At 45.4% G+C, this 19,916-nt stretch overlaps 1 protein-coding gene across 3 annotated transcripts in view; it reads right to left on the reverse strand.

The window, feature by feature from the left end:
* The window catches only part of Zfhx3 (zinc finger homeobox 3), a 276,123-nt gene that overhangs the window by 37,993 nt on the left and 218,214 nt on the right, over positions 1–19,916 (reverse strand). For all 3 annotated transcript variants that reach the window (XM_013503944.1, XM_005403533.2, XM_013503945.1), the window contains one exon: positions 6,721–6,828. In XM_013503944.1, the coding sequence (XP_013359398.1) occupies positions 6,721–6,828 (108 nt within the window). The remainder of the gene's footprint in view (positions 1–6,720; positions 6,829–19,916) is intronic.

Consider the following 19,916-nt stretch of genomic DNA (forward strand, 5'->3'; position numbering starts at 1 on the left):
GATTCTAATACCAGAGGTGCTTTTCCATCAGCACAAAAGCTAAAACTAGAACAAAACCGGGAAGGTTATCATAGCCACTTTTTAAAGAATCATATGCAAATCTATAAGGTATTTTCTATAATGATCAACATGATTTGCTCCTTCATTTCTTTTTTTCCTGCCCCTTATCTATATCTTGATCATAATTTTCATTACATTGTGCCATAATTATGTGATTACATATGATACTTCTAGAAAAACTTCCTGACCTTTTTTGCATATCTGCACAAAAAATATTTGCTCACTGATGTGCTACTTAACTCTCGCCTGACTTGACGATACAAATCCTCAAAGCTAAAGTCTATGAATTACTGGAATTCAAGCAAGTCCAGATACATACCACACCCTCTATCTATTTTTACTTCCCACATAAAAATAGTTCATGGTTTGTTTTCAATTGTGAGACAGACTTCTGCCTGCAGTTACTTTACGTAGCCAAGTTATACTTAAAGTGATCTGGAAAAAAAAAAAAAGGGTGGTGCGCAGGGAACGAGTGTGCTGTGGAAAAGCTGACATAGCCACACAATCCGCATGTGTGCGAAAACATAAAACCAAAAACAGTTTCCACTGGCAAGAATGTGAATCACGGAGGGGCTGTGCAAGCCGGGCCCCCAGCACCCCCTTCCATGCACCCTCCGCAAAGACAAATTTCTTTCTTTTTTTTTTTTTTTTTGGTTTTTCTCAGGTACCGGGAACCGAACTCACGACCTTGTACTTGCCAGGCAGGTGCTTTTGCCAAGACAAATTTATTTCTGAGTTAGACTAGAATGACTGCTGCAGCAGAGTGGTGGTATGGAATGGCCTGGTTTCCAGCCATACAAGGCCGTATACTGGCGGCACCCAGACGAGAATGTAAGACCTGCTCCACTGATGTCCACGTCATACCATCTCTGCCAACACAGTGTCTGGTCACAATAACGCAGAATAAGGGGAGCACATGTAACACTATGAGGCCCCACAGAAAAACACCAGTTAGTGACTGCTGTCTGATCTCCATGGATAAATATCTGAACCATCTAACTACTGGATCCAAGCTTATTAACTAGCCACAAACTAGGGAAATCTTTCGAAGTTAACAGTGTTGTAACCCTAATATTCTTTGAGGCTGACATTACCCTGCAGCTGCCGCTCTTCCGGTTCTATACGTCTGGAGTTTCAGAGTTGTAAAAACCCATTCAGTCCAACCTGTCATTTCACAGACTTGGCAACTGAGGTCCAGAGCTGAAGGTTATGCAGGTAATCACAGTAGCAGAATCAGGCCTTGAACTCAGGGCTTCTAATTCATACTAGGCCAGGGCTTTTCCGAATACAATGCTTCCTCTTAGCAATACCTTCTTTTATCTTTACAGACCTGATTAAAGCAGGGTGGGGAGAAGCAGTGTTTTTTTCCCAGCCCCTTTCCATTCTCCGTCACAGATTACATTTCAGGCACTAAGTTCCCCACACAATGGCATCTCTATTTATACTAAGTTGTAAACAACAGGGAGACCAGGGGGAGGGCTGGTAATAGACTTCCACCAGGATATGCCTGACCTGCTTTTTTTTCAACCTCAGTAATTAGAAAGGCAGTGGGTCTGTAGGAATTACTCGTATGCAGCAAGAGCCGTACACTATACATTTATGTTAAACATGTCAAATCCGATTGAAATCATGCCTGCCAGCACCGCATCCCATAAACACACTCTTCCCTAACAGTCGCCCAGACCTTGCCAGCCCATTAATACCTCCCTTAACAGCAATCTTCCATAGATTCAAATCAGGGATGCTCCGCTGCACTAATTGCTCTGTGTTGGGTGAGCATCTTGGATTTAAAAAAAAAAGAAAGGAAAGAAAAATCCCTGCAGGCCCTTATAGAAAACACTCAAGCTACATTGCTAACTGAAAATTTTACAGAAATATACACATGAACATCAGTTAGGGATTTTTGAAACGTTATCATGGTGTCATTTTAAGCCAAGCTAGTTCTCCACACACCACCCGCTTTTTTAAAAAAGCACCAATACCCCCTGGTCATCATGTCTCAAATTACCTTAACTACACCCAGTGTGGTGCTCTGTGGCTACAAACCATGGCAGCTACAGCATTTAAATAACCATCTTGCTATGATTCTTTGCCAAGAGTTCAATTTTTCCCCCTAATTATTGGTGATAAAGTATCACATTAATTGTATATCACTTAATTTACAGCAATTAATGATTGATTGGCTAATCACTGCATTAATCATTGCTTAGTGGTTGACACTGGGGGCTCTTCCATCTAGAACACACGCATTCAAATCCATTCTGGTAAAAGACAACAAGGGGTCACTTTTCCATTTCAAAAGGGAAAACCACAAAGTTGGACAGTGGAAGGAACTGCATTAGGGCGCAGGCTTTGCTTCTAAGAGTATTTCTGTGTCTTCCTCGCTCCTCCCCGCACCACTGGCCCAGGAGAGAGCTCCACACTTACCTTGACTAAATGCGCCCCTGTTTACCAAGGGCTCATCTTTATGCCACCAGCCAGCATTATGGAACCTTCAGGTGGCTTGGGTTAGGGGGTGTCACTTTCATGTCTCCCAGATCACATACCCCAGGCTACCAGAATTCCAAGTTCCTCAAACAACATCAGTCACTAAGTGGTGGCCTTCCTAACTCCAAATCTTCGAGGATTTTCCCATGGCACCAGCCTGCTTTCAGACTCATTACACTGCACTGACTCATTACGTGGCATGTTCCTGGCTGCCAATCGGGTTTGTTTTGAACACATCGACGGCTGTTGTGTACTCTGCTCACTGCACAACTTTGGAAAAGTGCAACTCCTTGGGCTGAAATAGGAAGAACTAGATCAGATGACGAGACTAAACATTTATTCTCAGAGAGTGGAAGAGCACGCTGGTAAGGGCTTGCACCGTGTCCTTGGTTTGAGTGGGTGGCAAAGCGGCGCGCAGGTCTGAACCTATTTGTACAGCATTTGGCAACTTGCTTGTGTTCTCTAGAGCTCAGGGTCCATACCTGCAGGATGGCAGAGGTGGCAGGAAGGATATGTGTAATACCTAGCTCACAGAGCAGGGGTGAGACTCAAATGAGACACAGTAATGCATGGAAAGCAGCGCTTCCCAGCTTTGCGGCCCATCATGGTACACACAGAAGTTGATGGCAAACTGGGATAAACAGACCAAACTGCTACTGACCGTGAATCAGAAGCCCTCCGCCCACCTGGCTGATCCAAGGGCCGGGGGAAGCACAGTACCTGTGCACCTGTGAGCCATCGTGGCAACCCTGCCAGAGGAACAGGAGTCAAAATGGTGCCTAGGACAAGGTTCGAGCTTGATGCAACTTCTTAAGACCTGTCATGTTACACCTGTGACACAGTCTTTCAGGGCTAGTTTTGTTCCTTTTGAGTATCTATAGCTGCATAAGCGGCTTTACATTTGAATTCATTAAAATTAACATTTAGATTTCAGTTCCTCAGTGTACAAGCTGCATTTCAACCACTCAGTAGCCATGTGTGGCTGGTGGCCACCATATTGCTCAGCACAGGTGCCGAACATCTCTTTCAGCACAGGAAGTTCCACTGGACAGTGCTGTTCGACAGTAATTCCGATCTTATGGTGATGGGTGTCCCTGAAATCCCCGGGAGACTGTTGCACTTCCCGAAGGCACTCAACTTGCCTCCAGGGGAACTTTGCCCGGTGCCCCGGACCGAGTAGGGACCCAGCCATGGATCACAGAATCGACCCTGCTGTGATTCAAATCACTATCTTGCTCACCTTGCTGCCACCCAAAGTGGCACACACCTAAACAGAAGAATCCCGAAGAGAGATACCCAAAAAGGAAGTCAGGAATGCTGCCCTAATAACAAATAAATAACTGAAAGTTTTGGTAAGGATTACCCGCTCCTGCACAAACCCCCAAACCCCACAAACAAAATCAATAGCTGAGAAGATGCCAATTATCCAGGCCCATTTGAAATATTATTAATCTGCATCATGAGCAGCCACTAATCAACAGAACAAATTGTGAAATCACTATTTATTTGCCAGAAGGAAGCACTTCCCATCACATTTAATCAGCTAGGAACAGCTCAATTTAGGGAGTAAATGGAACAAACGCAGATATTTTATATAAAATACTAAGGATCCGAAAGAAAGCTCAGAAGAGGTTGCTGGCACCTACATCGATTCCAGGATCAAATTGGCCAAAGTACCTTAATAAAACCTGTCATTACACACTCAGACACTATAGACAAAATTATGCTTCAGGTCAAAAGAGGATCATCTGGAGGAATCAGGGAAGAATTTTCCCTCCTCTTTCTACTACTGTACTTCTGGCAAGGTGCATCTCCGAGTTGTGCACTCATCTGTACTCATTCTTGCTCTGTCTTGTGGAGGTAAAGATTACATCGGCCCGCTGCTTGAATAAATGCGTGAGAAAGTAAAGCCTTGTTAAGGACATTCATTTTTATGGTACTCATTTTATGTCTTGCCGCAGTCTCCTGATCGTGTCCACTAGCAGTGTGAAGGCACAGCCCCACTGAATTATAAACACTCTGAATACGGTCTCACTGGATTGCCCTCAGCAAAGCCTGCCCTGTACTGGCTGCAAGGGTTTGGCATCTTGATGATGCCAATGCAGGGTGTTACCCATAGTAGGAGCTTTGCAAGAAGCTCCAAGGGAGCATAGGCTGCTTTGCATTGTTTTCATAGCACTCAGCACACAGAATACAGGAAACATACGCACCAAATGTTATTTACATGATCCTACTAAATCCTTGAATGTTGTTCCTGCTGGCTTTTCGAAACTCGCAGGAGCCACATGCTGCCAGACATCAGTTTTACATCCAATGGAGGACCAGAGAGAAGACTACTACTTGCTTTTCCTCCTCTTATTTAACTAAGCCATCAAACTCCTTACACAGCGCTTACCGTATGCTGCACACTGCTCTGTGCTTCCCATATTCAAACATTCCCTGCAGCGGTTCTATGGCACTAGGTACTAGTTTTTAACCCCTAGCTCATGTGATGAAACAGAGGCACAGAAAGGTAAAGGGACCTTGAGCAAAGTCACACAACTAGTATGTGGCAAAGTCATGATTAGAAAGCAACCACCTAAACTGTGACAACAAACAGATGGCCCAGAAAGTCACCCAGTCTTTAAACTGTTAGTGAAATCCTCGCCCCCGTTTACCTCCTCCAGTCGGCTATTTGATTGCCAATGGAACCATTTGTTTAGCTTCCTTAATGCTGTCGCCCAAACCTAGATCTTGGTGCAGGCAGAGCAATATGGGCAGAAACTCCCTCCTACTACATCCAGGGGGCCATGGAACATAGACATCCACCCTCTACCTCACTCCACCTTACACATCCTCCCCGGCATGTGAGACTCCACCCCTCAGTTATCGCGAGGACAGGCCTCTGGACCCCACGGCGCCTAGCTCACAAGAGGCAGCAGGCAGCACGGATGGTGGAATCTGCTCGGGGCCCCCTCCATTCATTCAGAGGCAGCTCTGGCCCGTCACTGTCTCCCAGGAAACACTGGACAGCAGCGTGTCACGGCCTCTGCTGGATCCCTCCTGATATTTGGAAGCCATTATGCTGCCTCCTGACTTTCTCTCTTCCAGGCTGAACAGCCCCAGTTTCTCCGGCCCCTCCTCAGAGGCAGTATTTCTCAGCCTTCAGTCATTTTCATTGCTCTCCTCTGGCCTCTCTCCAAGATTCAGTATCTTGTTTAAATAGTGAAGGCCAACACTGAACATGATTTAAGGACAGTCTTGCCTGGAAAAGTAACAAAGGCCCAACCAATACAGACCTTAGAAGGTAAATATTTTCTCAAAAACCCCGTACAAGTATTACAATGTTAATAATGATAGTAATAATTAGGTTGACCAAATAAAATAATTTCTGTTGCCTGTCATATCACTTCCTCTTATTATTGCAGTGGTTCCTGGGAGACTTATCTGTCTTCTCAGAAATGCCTTTGCTCCTCCCTCAGAAAATCTGAGCTTTTTTCTTTGTCTCAGCTCTTCTTTCCCTCAATACAGAAATCTTATCATCTTGAGAAATGGCTGTTCCCCTTCTCTGAGCACCAGTTTTTCCAAAAATAGCACTTCCTATCTTGGCCTCTTCCATTTCTTCTGCTTTTGGTAAGACGTCCTCCTGCCGGACTGCACTATATGCCCTGGGGGGCACCCTGCAGTATACGGGTGCTGGCCCTAGAGGGAGGGAACAGCACGTGAAGAATATGCCGGCCTGCCCTCCCCAGACCCGCAAACGCAGGACAAAGACCACCCTTCACTGCTAACTCCCCTAGAGAACCTCAAGGCCGAGAATCAGGAGGCTCCCACTAGGCTCTCCACGACAAATCTCTTTGCTAGACCTCTGACAGAGGAAGAAGGAAAGAAAGAGCCAAACAATACTGAAGAACTACCCAAGGATGAGACCTCAAAAACCCGGAAGTCCTAGCACGGAGCTTGATACCTGCACGCTCAATGGACAAGTTGGCCTTAGGGCCAAAAAGCTTCACAAATCCTTTAAGAAAGAAGACTGAAAGTGACCACTCAAAAAAGCAAAGCAAAATTGTTCTTCTACTCATCCAGCCAGCTGAGTTTCTCTGGGTTGATTAAGCACGCATCCGCTCCCTGACCTGTAGCTCACTCCTCCAGGGGAGGAGCCCCGCAGGACTCTAGGGCAGCCGTGCACACTACCTGTCCACTTGCTCTGGTCTTTCTCGCCTCCACTCTCCTGGTCTTTAGCAAGCTCCTCTGAATCAGCAGCTGTTTCACTGGGTCCTTCAACATCTTCAATGGCTTCTTCTGAAACGGAAGAAAAGCAAAAATGTCAGTGATTAAAAACATGATGAAGGACCCTTATGCCCCTCTTGCAATGAATTAGCAAGCACAAAACACAGACACCAGTGACTCTGTCCCTCTTCTCTCTTCCCAGGGGCCCCCGGGAGGTTGACTGTGTTAAAAGTACATCCCGCTCTGCAGAAGCAGTTGGTGTGAGGCTGGGACTTGCTGTAGATGTGGCCATTTGGAAGGCCCAGACAGATTCTGAAGGCCACACTTGTGCTTTTCCAACTGAAAAACCAATCCTGGTGAAGCGGTAAGTTCATCTCCACTCCAAAGGTGCGGACACGTCTTTTACATTTGAAAACGAAACAATGCAGCCACATGCCCACTGCTCACACAGCTCCATCCTCAGAGCATCCTGGCCGTGGACCAGACCAGATCTAGTCACCGGCTCTCGGATGGCCTGGCAGTGCCTATGCACATGCTGGGGTGTAGTGGGAGGTTTTTGCAAGTCATTCATATTATGAAGAGTAATGGAATTATCAGTGATATGATTTCATCAACACAAAGAATGCTAGAAACACCACAGCATCTTGTGGACATGCTGGAATCAGTGATGAGAGGCAAAGGAGTAGAAATCAACAGTCACTACTGGTTTTAAACTAATGCAGGAAATAGTGTTGTAGCAAAGGTAAAATGAATGGCTATTTCCAAACTAGGCTGATTATAAAGTAAACACCATCTGCCCAAATGGGGGCATTCTGTTTGAACGTATGCATGAATGAATGAATGAAGCAGACAAACCAAGAAAGTCATTTTCACGATGCTGAATTTATCAGGAGACTCTTAAGAACACATCTTTCTTGGTTCAGAGCCATGAGAGCAGGAACATCCACATCTGTTACCTGAGTCTACTATCACAGAAGACCCAGGAGGGTCCAGGGATAAGGCTATAATCTAGAATGTGGCCTAAGGGTCTGCTTGATACCACTACGGATCTCTCCAACCTACTTTTAAATCTCTCCCTACTTTTAAATCATTCAGGTGTTATTCCCTCCCTCTGCCACTCTAGAAAAGCTCCTCTAAATTTCATCAGACAAAGGAAGAGGAGTTAAAATAAGTGACCTCATAGGGTTCCTAAAACACTCGAAGAAGAATCAGATTTTCCTAACTCTTAGAGAATGATGGAGGCCCAACAACTAGAATTCTTAGGTACGAGTCAAAGAATGTTCTTTCTTTATTACTAGCAGGAGGCAGTTTATGTGGTGGCCACGGGGAACACAGCTGAAATAAGCTGCTGTTTATTTTAATCTCCAACCAAAGGCTCCACATAAAATTTCAATGACTTCTTTCTGTCTTGTTGCATAGTAAAGGTAGCATCAAGTCTGCCCACCCTATCCTTAGTTCACACAGAGAAAAATCAGGTAATCATGGCTCGGAGTTAATCAGTTAGACAGTCCAATATTAAACCACACATTGTTTACTAGAGAAGAAATATGTTAGCAGAGTAATAACAAGGGAGTTACACAGCATGATGTATGTATCACCTTAATTATGCTCAGGTAAGATGTTCCATGCGCATTTTTAGGCTTTTAATAAAATTATTCAACACTATAATTATAAAATTTATCTTTGAATGGCGATACTGGCATACAGTCAATCAATATTATTAAACTGTACCTACCCAAATTAGCTAAGTCTCTAAAAACAGACTCATTTGTCCCCATACATGCTATGATATAAAATATCGGTAGTAGCGCTATGTTAATCAAATTTACACAAAGAGATCGCTCCATGGTCCCTTCTCTCCTACTGGGTGTGTGTACACACGTGCACACATGCGCACATACAGTTATCTTGGGTGGGGACAGTCTGATATTTACAAATAGAGAACACCCCAACGTGGTGATAAACAGTGTCTGACTCACTGCTCAGCAGAGAAGGAAAAGATTTACCTACTGAACGGCCATCTCCTCTGTCCTGCGTATCATGTGGCACGCAGCTGGCAGAACGGAGAGTTAAAAACTCACTGTCACCTGGCACTGACTCCAGTCTGTTGAGCCTTTCCAAAAAAAATTCTATTCAGAGGATTGAGACGAAAGAACAACCAGATCACTGACGCAACGAGCAAGGAAACCACACCAAGCTCTGTGAATGCCCCAGGAGTCCTCATTCACCGAGTCTGCTGGAACCTTGCTTTCTTCCCTCTCTGCCCTACTCCAAGCAGAAAAGAAAAGCAGCTCAATTTCAGTGAGAGGATAAACCACAGAGGTCATTTCATTTTGCTATTCTTTTTTGTCTTTTCCTCCAAGATTTAAAAATCGAGTCTTCTTGGATTCCTAGCCTTAACATTACTTGTGGATAGGTCACTAAAAGGCATCCATATGCAGGATGGAAGAAGAAATGATTGAGAAACTTCTGGATCAGTCAGTTCCCTTTGCAGGAGATCAGTTGTCTTCACCTCAGCTAAAAACCAGGTCCCATTCCACCAAGCAGGCGCTTCCCTGCAGTTCCACCTATAACCTACAGGTGTCGCCCTCTGCATGGCAAGGCCGGGAGGGCAGCGGGCTGTAGGAGGCAGACAAGTCTGGGCGGCCTAACCTAAGCATGTGGAAATAATATACATCTCCAAGTGAACTGTCTGGTCCTGAAGAAATAAAATAGGACATTCATAAGCAGTTACACCATCTGTCTTTATACCATCATCATCAACGATGAGAGGGGGGAAAATGTTCTTTAAAATGGATGAAAGCCCAGGCTGACAGTAACCGGAAAACTGAGCTCTGAATACCAATAAAGGTAGAGAAATGATTTAAAAACAGGGATGGTAACTGCAAATTTGTCTGGATGGCTCAAGCCCATGATGCTTTGCAGACAATGTGTGTTTCTATTGGTCCCAAAACTGAAAAGCAAGTCCTCTCACCAAGAGCCAGGCCTCAGGCACCCAGGGAAGAGCTTGGTCTCCTGTCGCTGGGGACATGAGGACATCCAGTTCTGAAACACAGCCTTATCTACATGGCAGGCTCCTGGGGCTGCTATCAAGCCCTTGTTCCCTTTAGGGGAAATGCGCTGACAGGGCCCAGAATGCAGGAAGTCTTCCCCAGATGGCCCGCCCTCCCCTGAAGAGAATGGCAACTCGCTGGGGTCATTTACAGACGCCATACTGTTTTTTTAGGTTTATTTTTCAATAACATCAACTACTAACAGAAGGTAGGAACTAGTGAAGACTTCGACTGATGATGCGTTTTATCTGGAAAAATCCTGTCTTTCACACAGAGGAAAGGGCTGTTTTCCTTCACCAAAACACACAACAGCCACCATGCCATTGACAAGGCCAAAACACACACATCGAAACCATCTCCCCTGAAAGTGTTCAGCAACATTTTAAATTCCAACCATTTCGGAGAACACCTCCAATGATTTCTCCATGCTGTGGCCAGGACCTGGGTGGGCAAGGGGTCATCTCTGACCCCCTTGCGCCTGGCAGGAGGCCCAGCACACCCCAGAGAGGGGGCCGGGTAGAAGCTCACTTGGATGGCTATGTCCCACAACAGCTCTCAAGCTAGGCTGCCTCCTCTGTTCTGTCTTATTTTGCTAGAAAAGGCCCAGGGAAACAGACGCAAATCTTGAAAAGCAGGGAGGTCTTTCGGGTGTCCTTCCTACTGTTAATGTCCATGTAAAACAGTGACTGAAGGCCTCTACCAAATTGTCTCCATCACCATTTCCTCCTACAACTCCCAGATAGTACTTCCAGCACCGGGCCAAACCCAGACTGCTCCCGTCACTCACATTTCCTGTCCTGGGCAGAGTTCTCAGGTGGAAGCCTCCCAGCAGACGGATATATTCTCAAAGAGCAAGGTTCCTAAGGCAGCTTAGGTTTTTGAGAGAATGAGACCATAGTCCCAGAAAATTCCCCTTCAGCTGAGGCAGTGTTGCTCACCATGGATGGAAACTGTTCTCTTCACACACATTAGACTTAGCATCTTGGTAAAGGTGACTGTGTGATTTCCTTACCCACACTGACGTCTGCTCCCGAAGGAGGTGTGTGTGGCACCCGGCAACCCCATGGGGATTTGTAAAATTTTATGAACCACCTGGAAATCAGTTTGTGGGAGGAGTGCAAGGCAGAAGCCCAAAACAGAAGTGGTATCATCACCACATCAGCATTCAACTCACTGCATATAGTCCCTGCAAGTGTCACCCACAGAAATGTTCCAGTTGTTTAAAAAAAAATAATGGCGGGGGGGCGAGTGATATGTCCACTGGGGGTATTTTACAAATCACTTACAGGCTTGAAGGAAAGGGGAGTCAATCAATGATCAAGATCAGTCCCTCTGTTCCTAATTCTTAACAGGATAATGTAGATTAATTCAGACCTGACAAAGCCCCTCAGTGCCTCAGTGTGACAGAAATTTGGAGATTCTCTGAAGAGTCGGGGTGTTTGTACCCAAGGCTCTCCCATGAATGTGTTACTTAAGTAATACACCAATCTGTGATCCCCAAAGAATGAAACTGTTCTTTCCTTTTTTCTGTGTGGGGAGTAACGTTCGGGGAGGGGTGGATAAAGTACGCTTGCCTGTCGGCAGGCTCAAGAGCTGAGAAACATTAGCTGTCATGAACCACAATCAAATCAGGTTTGAAATATTTAGCAGTGGCTTGGAAAATGCGGTGGCGCAGCTCTGACAGGCGAGATGTGCAGACACCCACTTTCCATTATAATGGAAATATCAGGCCTGTTCTGAATATGTATAACCCAGAAAAATGTATTGATTTTTCATTCGGCATTAAAAAAAATGAAATAGCCTGCAGCTGTCAAAAGCCTTTTGTTAAAAGCTCATCCTTCCTGGAATGAGGTTTACCAGAAACAAGTTTTAATTGTATATAGGACCTCTTCTTTGAAAAACAAAATAACCAATCTGCTTACTTTGAAGACAGGGTTAAAGCTTTTGCTTTCTCCATTTTCAACCTAATTAACCCAAGGACGACCACCGAGGCAGGCGGGAAAGACTCGAGACTCCACACGCTCTGACCAGCGAGAATGACACAGAGGGTGGCGGCTACCAGTGGCGTTTGCTGGTGTCTCTGGTGAGTAAAAGGAGGAACTCGGGGACTGTGCTTTGTCCTCTGTCCTTCTACTTCCTGTGCAGGCGCTGGACTCTGAGTCTCCCCATCTGTACTGGCCAATCAGCTGTCCTCGCCCAGCCTGGGATGGCAATGGGAAAGCGAGGGCAGAACCTTCAGGTGTGTCCCGTCCTTTTGGTATCTTGATATCAATGGGAAACTTCTCCTGGCCACAGATACTCTACAGAGTGTGCTTGCTTCATTTTGCAAACAGAGGTCAAATCAAACCCTATGATATCAAAGATGAGTCGAAGGCCGACACCGCTTACTTCAAATAAGTGCATTCAAGTCCTGCTACAACAGAAACTTGTTACAGCATGCAACTGGCAGTGCTGATGGACAGACAGCCATCTTGTTCCCATTATGTGGATTCCAGTCCAGCCTTCTCTCAGCCACAAGTGTAAACACTAGTGGTGGTGACTCTGATAGCTGTCACAGACCACTAACTATGCCATTCTCTCTCTGGGACATTTTGGCAAGTCGGACCTCGCTGCAGAGTGACCAGAGGACCCAGGGCTCCGCATACTAGCTGCACAGCCACCAGATCCACACACAAGAAGCCACACAGCAACTTTTCCAAAATCTTCTCAAATGTTTACTCCCTGCTTGTATTCTTCGGTACCTTGGAGCTGCCTGAGAAGCACCCTCCATCAATTTGGTTTTCTGGGTGATGATCATACCTCAGCTTCAGGACTGTTCCCTTAAATGAAGGTGGTTTACAGTATTTGCCCCAAATCAAACTGTTCTCTTAACACACCTTACACTTAGCACCTCAGTAAAAGTGACTGCGTATCCTTATATGTGCATACATAACATAGAACTTACAAATCTGTCTAGAAGTCATCTGTAGACAATCCTCTGAATGTTTCCAAAACCGTTCTCCAAGTTTGTCCGTTCCATTTTCTACCTCACAGTAGATTATAGATTCATCAAGAAAAATGCCAAAGCCCAAAAGGAAGGACACTGGCAAGTGGGACATCTTGGGAGACAACTGTCGTAGTCCAGGCAGGATGCATCAGAGGCGGGAAGGATAAGTGGGTGTGTGTGCGCACGCAAGGGCGGGTGAGGCAGGCAGGGCTCCGCAGCAGGAGCGCTCGTTTATCCATCAGGAGGGTAATATTTTCCCACCTTCTCAGGGTAAGATGTCATTTCTTTCCCAGTAGACATCAGAACTGCAGGCACCTGTAGAGCCCAAGGAGCTCAGTGGGAAGGAAGCACGTTCTGCCCGGGATGACGGGAAAAATGGCCACCGACGCTCCTACTTGCCTGGTGCCTCTCGCTTCCCTCCGGCTGCCGCCCTGACCATTTTACACTTTCTTGCCCATTTAAAAGCTCTACCCACCAGGGAGAAGGGTCAGGGCTTAGCCTACTGCTCCTACAGATAATTTTCCCCACTGTAGTAGCTTAAAAAAAATTGGTCAAAACGCCCAACCAGTTGTTTGAACAAAACCACCTTCTCGAAGATGGCATTTATAAACAAATTTGGCCCGCCAGAAGGTAAGGGGGCACGGGCAGGAGAGAGACTGAGGGACGTGGAAAAGGTCAGACATATGCCCTTCCTCCAGCAAAGAACTCCTTCCCACGTGGATCCTGTAAGGAATTCTGCCTGTCACTAGGTGCTCCTTTACCGAATGCACCTGGGGCCGCCGGCCTGGCGTTTTTGCAGAGAGCTCGGAAAGCCGCAAGTGGAAGGCTGCCAGCCTCTCAGGACGGCTCGGCGTGCAGGAAAGCCCACGCTAAAGGAATCTGCCCTCCGTGCCGCCCCGCCCTGATCTTCTTTCCTGTCCCCCACCCCGCCGACCCTCTCTTTTGGCATCAGGCTGCAAGAATGAACACTCTGCAGGCAACTCTGGGTATTATTAAAAATGACTAATTGGAGAATGGAGACCATTTATGCTTTTGTATATTTGAAGATCTTGCCACTGTTTACAGAAACAAGAAGAATGGGGACTGTGCAGCCGGAGGCAGCTTGGGAAGGCCGGGCCCAAGCTGCAGCCCGTGCGTCTGGCCCCCACTGGGTACAGCAAGGTCTAGCGGCCCCGGAACACCAGCCCGGGATGCTCTGCCTTTCCCCTTGTACCTAACCTCACCTCCGACTGCAGCACCGACAGGAGACAGCGTCCTGTGAGTCCAGAGCAGCCGAGTCTCCCCCGAGAAAACGTCCCCGCTCTGCTCTGAGCCGTCCCTCCTGTGGGAACAGCACACAACACCAGAGCGTGGAGTGAAAAATGCTGCCATTGTGTGGTGAGGGACAAGTCCTGCCGTTTTTTCCCAGGCAAGGCCACCTGGTCATTTGAACTGTTTGTCAAAACCACACTAGAATTAAGGGGGTGGGTGGGGGTCAAGAGAGGAGAAAAAGGGAGGAAACGCCTAAAGCCAGCATTGCAACAAGTTCCATTTATCTGTGTTCTCAGCAAAAGCACCTGGGCTGCCCCCTGCAGAAATCCAGAAAGGATGAAAGCAGATGTGCGGCGACAAAGCACAACAGAACTAAATATGTCGCTGACTCGCCTGGTGGCTATTCACGGGAAGATTTGAAAAAAAAAAAAAAAAAAAACACTGAAAGGTGTGAGTTCCAGTTTGTAAAATAAAAACCCAACCCTGAAATGGTCTTGGAATCCACACTAAATAAGAAACCCAGCTACGTCCCAGAACTCTGAAGTAAGCTAAATGCAGCAGGGATTAGTTCCCTTGGATTTCTACAGAGCCATGATTGTTGCTGTTACTTTCACACATGAAATATAAAAAAGGCAAATTCCCTGAGCATGTTTGTAGCCGAGCGTGATGTGATTGTGTTGTCATTTATGGGAAATAATCGCAGACCCATCTCTCCCTTTCCCCCCCATTTTCCAGTCCAAATAACCATGAAAAATTACACTTCAATGTCAGTGCAACGACAAAGGAGGCGCGCTCTCTGGGAGCTCAGCGGATTTGCAGGGGTTTTTCCTTTCTTTGGACAAAAACTACCTTCAATTGTACTTCATTTAAAACGTGATCTAACAAATGCATTTTGACAAGTTCTTTTCTCTTTTTCTCCTTTCTTTCAAGCAGTATTTTGCACAGTTTAACCTCACACCAAACTGGAATATTCTGGAAAGAAGAGGCATGCAAAATAAGAAAGTCCTTGATACCAAGAAGGGTGCCCCTCTCCAGTCGGTTGAACAAAAAGTAGTTTAGAAAAACAATGATCCTAACTAGGAATGCTACTGGGAAATAGAGGGTAGGAGAGAGGAAACGGTAGAATATTTGACAGGGAAAGGGAAAAATTGCTGGAGTTAGTAGAAAGGGGAGGGTCTCACGGGTGAAGAAGGGGTTGCTTCTCAGAAGAAACCACTTTGTGGATTTGCAGGAATCATCTTGGGTGTGTGGATGTCTGGTCACACTTGGGCAAGCATGAGGATGCGTAAAAAGGGGAGTCTCCAGGATGGGTACCAGTTCTCTCCTCCTCCCTCTGCTCCCTCCATATAGAAAGGCACATTTCTTGACAGACGAGATCTGCCTGAAACCTTCACAACACCCGAGGTGGAAGGCCTGAGCAGTCCCTATAAGCAGCTGTCTTTCAATAACACCGTGCTTGGAATAAACACAGCCAGGCTCCTACAGTTGGGGGGAGAGGGAGGAGACAAGGCAGATAAACATACATGAGTGATGGAAAGAGTGATGTAAACATACATGAGTGATGTAAGTTTTTTTTTTTAAGTGAACAGTTTTCACTGAAGAATACTGGTATCTCTGAGCCAAAACCGACTTGACTTATCCGAGAAAGATCTTATGCTTAATAATAAAAAAAAGAAGAAGAAGAGGAAGAAAAAAGTCTGCGATGTTTATTATTTTTAATTGGAAAATGTCTGCAATACAGGGATGAAGAAAGTAAAGGAGGGAGGGCCTGTAAGGGTACTTAAGCAACTGTGTACAAATGAAGGTGTGTGGGAAATGGACAGGATGTACCAGAAGTGATATTAAATGATGGTGATTGGAACCTAATGGGTATGAGCGAAGCCTTGTGGGATGGCTCTGGTAACGGGAACGTCAGTGGTGATGGATGCAATCTATACCGAACCACAGCAAGGGAAGGGGCGGTGGAGGGGCAGCGGTGCGGACCCAGGGCGAGACAACCTGACAACGGCAAAGGGAATTACAGTACAGATTTTTTTGTGAAGAGGTGCAAAGAATCAAATGGAAAGTGAAAAGGATAAACAGTGTATGACCATCAAAACAAGTAGCACACAACCAAGAAAAATAAAACCATGCCTCACACCACATTCAAAGGAGAGACCTGAATTCCCAGGTGGTTTGTTCCTTACTCTTAAGCCCACCGTGTCTGAAAAGGCCTCCCCTATTCAGAAAGCAGCTTCACCCCTGTGAAGTACAGAAGTCAGGAAGGAGTAACAGTTTACTCCTACCAGCGATGGCAGAGCGAGGGACTGGCTATCCGGGAGCTTCATTTTGCATGATCACAAGCCACTTATGTGCACAGCTGTTAAAACAAGCTGATTCATAAAAACAAAGCACAAACAAAGGCTTAAACTTTCCATACCAAATCTGAGGAATAAAAATCAGGCCAACTTCAAATGACAGAAAAACACTGGCTAAACCTGTTCTCCCTTGGCCATACCCAAGCGAGCACAAAGGTCACTGCATCCGTTTGGTAATGCCAGAAACATGCATGGATCCTGGAGATGCCAGAAAATACACTCTTTCATCTCCAGGCATCCCGAGGAGTCCTCAGGTGCCTACCACACATTGCCTGGTACAAGCAGAGAAAGGCCTGATTCTACCAGCAGCTTTTACGGTCAGATCTGAGACATTTAAAGAGGCACCTACACGTGCAAAGTCAAAAACTAGGCCATTCTCCAAAACTATCAAGTCTCCAAACGTGCTTTAGTCTGAAACAGGCAGCAGAAGCAAGACGCTTTGGTTGACAGTCTTAGGAAATTGCAAAGGACAAAAAGCAGGAAGCCAAGGTACAGAGAAAATCCAAAGGGTGACCTTCGGGAGCTTTCCTGTACTGGTGGGGAGACAAAGCATGTGGAATTACAAAATAGTTGTCATTTTTAACAGGTACCTTGTATAGTTCTTCCGGGCTGAAAGGCAGAATGAAAATTCTTGGATCCTCTTCTTCCTTTTTGAAAACTTTGAAAGTAATGCTAATAGTTGAATCCAAAGTCTCTATGTTTTCTAAAAATTTCAATCCTATATAATGAAATAGTCTTATAGGGTTTAACAAAATTCTACCCGCACATCCCTTTCACAATGATTTGAGACACAGCAGCCCCACTCTAAATCTCCCAGAGCTACTAACTAGCCTCAGGATTCTGTGTGCATCTGTTTAGCTTCTCCTCCTGTAAGGAGTTTCTGAGACCTAAAAGCAGGCTCTGACCTCTGAGAAACTCCACTGTACATCCCCAAATTTATACAATAAAACATCTCAAGGCATAAATACAAACAGCAGTGATCATCCAGGCAAACATCTCAATTAAAGTAATTTAAATTCTAGGTTTACACCCATATTCCCTAATGGTGGGAACACCGGAAAACAATAAATACATGAAACTAAAGGCAAAAGAGATGTGGCCATGAGCTGAGAAAATCATTAAAGATCTGGGCAGAACAGTGTAGGTTAGTGACAAAGAGCCTGTACTTGAGACAGGAATAAGGAGGGAACCTACAGAAATGGGTAGTGCACAATTACATTTTAAAGTAATTACATTAATCAATTACACTAAACGAAATATGGATGTTTAAATTCTTCTGTGTGCACACTGCAACTGGAGAAAGTACTAAAAATCCTCCGACCAGGAAATCCTTGAAGATCCTTCCCAAACTTCCAGAAGTAAGCAACTCTTTTCAAGTGAAATATGGACGCTAAGTGGAGAAGAATAAGGAAAGAAAACCTCAAATAAATACAAAGTCTTGCAGAGAGAGAACAAGGAAAGGAAACCTCAAACAAACACAGTCTTGCTTCACTTTGTCAGGCCAAGCTTTCTATAAAGGAAGGAAATGAAACAAGCTAAGGTGTGAAGGTGAGCTGGCCAAAGAACAATGCAGTGTTGAAGGTGAGATTACGGAAGAATAAAGTGATTCCCCGCTTACCCAGCGGCATCTTTAAACAGAAAAAGGACTTAAACAACAATCTGTGAGAAAGCTGCAAGAAATAACTCTAGGTAAGGTCCGATCTTATAAATTATGATAGAGAAGACAGATCAATTTCTATCTGAAAGGAAGTTAGTCTTCTGAATTCCCTCATCTACTAAAAAACTTTGGTGAAAGTCTACAAAGAACAGAAAATTTTCCAGGAGATTGTAAAGGACAGAAAACTGAGCCTTCTAGAGAAATTATTTGTTCCCCTTCATGGGAACAGGGAGGGAAAAAGGAAAGAAGGGACAAGAGAAAAAAAGAGAACTGAAGGAAAAAACGGAAACGAAGCTTTTGTAAATAAGAAGGGGAAGAAGAGTTGAAGGGAGGGGAAGGTAATGGGAAAAAAAGAAGCAGCAAGATATATTATGTACAGGTACAAATTCCGCATGATGAATGTTTGTCTATCTATCTATGACATACCAAGAAAATTTTTAAAATGCAAAAAAAGAAGAGAAAGACATCATTTGAAGAGTGGAGACAAATGCAAGAAAAAAAGCAAAAGGTCAGTGAACTAAAAATCTAGCAATGTACAATTTAGCTAGACCCAGCTAAGGGAGACAAGTGCAAAATACCTTTTTATGTATATACATACCAAAAGGATAAACAGGCAGGTTATTCCAAATAAGAAGACACACAAGAAAACATAAGTATAATAAATTTATGAAGGAGAAATAACCATGGCTGTGTGCAAAAACCTTTGTTTGGAGGAAGCGACCAGAAGCACCTCAGTTCTACAGGCTAGGAGACAGGGATCAGAGAACGGAAAGTCTCCAAGGTTACACCGCGAGGTAACCAAAAGGAGAGTCCCTAAGAAGATGCAGGACATAAGCAGAGAGCGGGTAAGTGCTCAAGGTGATGCTGACTGTCACAGAAGCAAGGGCTGTCTGCACAGGGAAGCCCGGCACCTGCTGCCGGCTGCTGACACCTTGGGAGCTTCTCTCCATGAAAGCTGAGGTGAACGATTCGAATGGTGGTGCTGCCGTTGCTCAAAGCATTTTTTTTTTTTTTTAAACATTTTGAGACAAAAAGCATAGCAAGGATAAAAATATGCGCTCACCAAAAACAAAACAAAACCGGCCACTAACACACCAGGTACCCAAGTTTCCAAGCAAATACTCCCCTGTCAACTTCCTTCCCAGCAGCAGTGGGTTACCCCAGATACAAGCGTCACAGTTAAAGACAGGCCAAGTGACAGTTCTCTCTCTCTCTTCTCTTACACTCCCTCACATATGCCTCCCGGAGGCTCTCTTCTGGGAGGGGGAATCCCAGAAGCACTGCTCCCTAATGGTTTGGGGGAGAGCCCAGCACAGACGTGCTGAATTCAGGGTGAGGTCTGAGGCACTGGTGATGGGGCTGCTGTCACAGCCCCGAATCCCAGCGCAGAGAACTAGCAAAAGCCAAGTAATTGCTTTTTCCCCTTCCACTAATAAGCTTTTCAGCAGAGGAAGAATTCAGCTTCCTGTAGTCAACAGATCCTTTTTTCCCTGCCTCTCCTAGCTCCAAATAATCTAAAGTGACTGCAATTTCAGCCCTGGCTCTCCAGCATTCAGCTCCACCAGCTGAGGTCAGAGGGTGTCAAGTGAGGGCTCTCCATCTCTCTTCTACTCTGCCTGCACGCCACCCATGCTTCCCTGTAACTGAGGCAACCTGCTTCTCCGGTCCAGCTGTGCTGTGTGCCTCCAGCCCACAGCAGCCCGTGGACGCCACATTCCAGGAAATGTTTTTTAAGGCCTAGAAAATCCTCGGGGTTGCGGGTGGCGGTGGAGAGACTTCTACTGTAAACAACTGATTAGTAATGACCAACTTCAGATGCCCTGGTGACTTGAGCTGCTAATTTCCTAGTGCTATTT

Source organism: Chinchilla lanigera, unplaced genomic scaffold, assembly GCF_000276665.1.
Source record: "Chinchilla lanigera isolate Chin_1 unplaced genomic scaffold, ChiLan1.0 scaffold00083, whole genome shotgun sequence".
NCBI classification, from domain to species: Eukaryota; Metazoa; Chordata; class Mammalia; order Rodentia; family Chinchillidae; genus Chinchilla; species Chinchilla lanigera.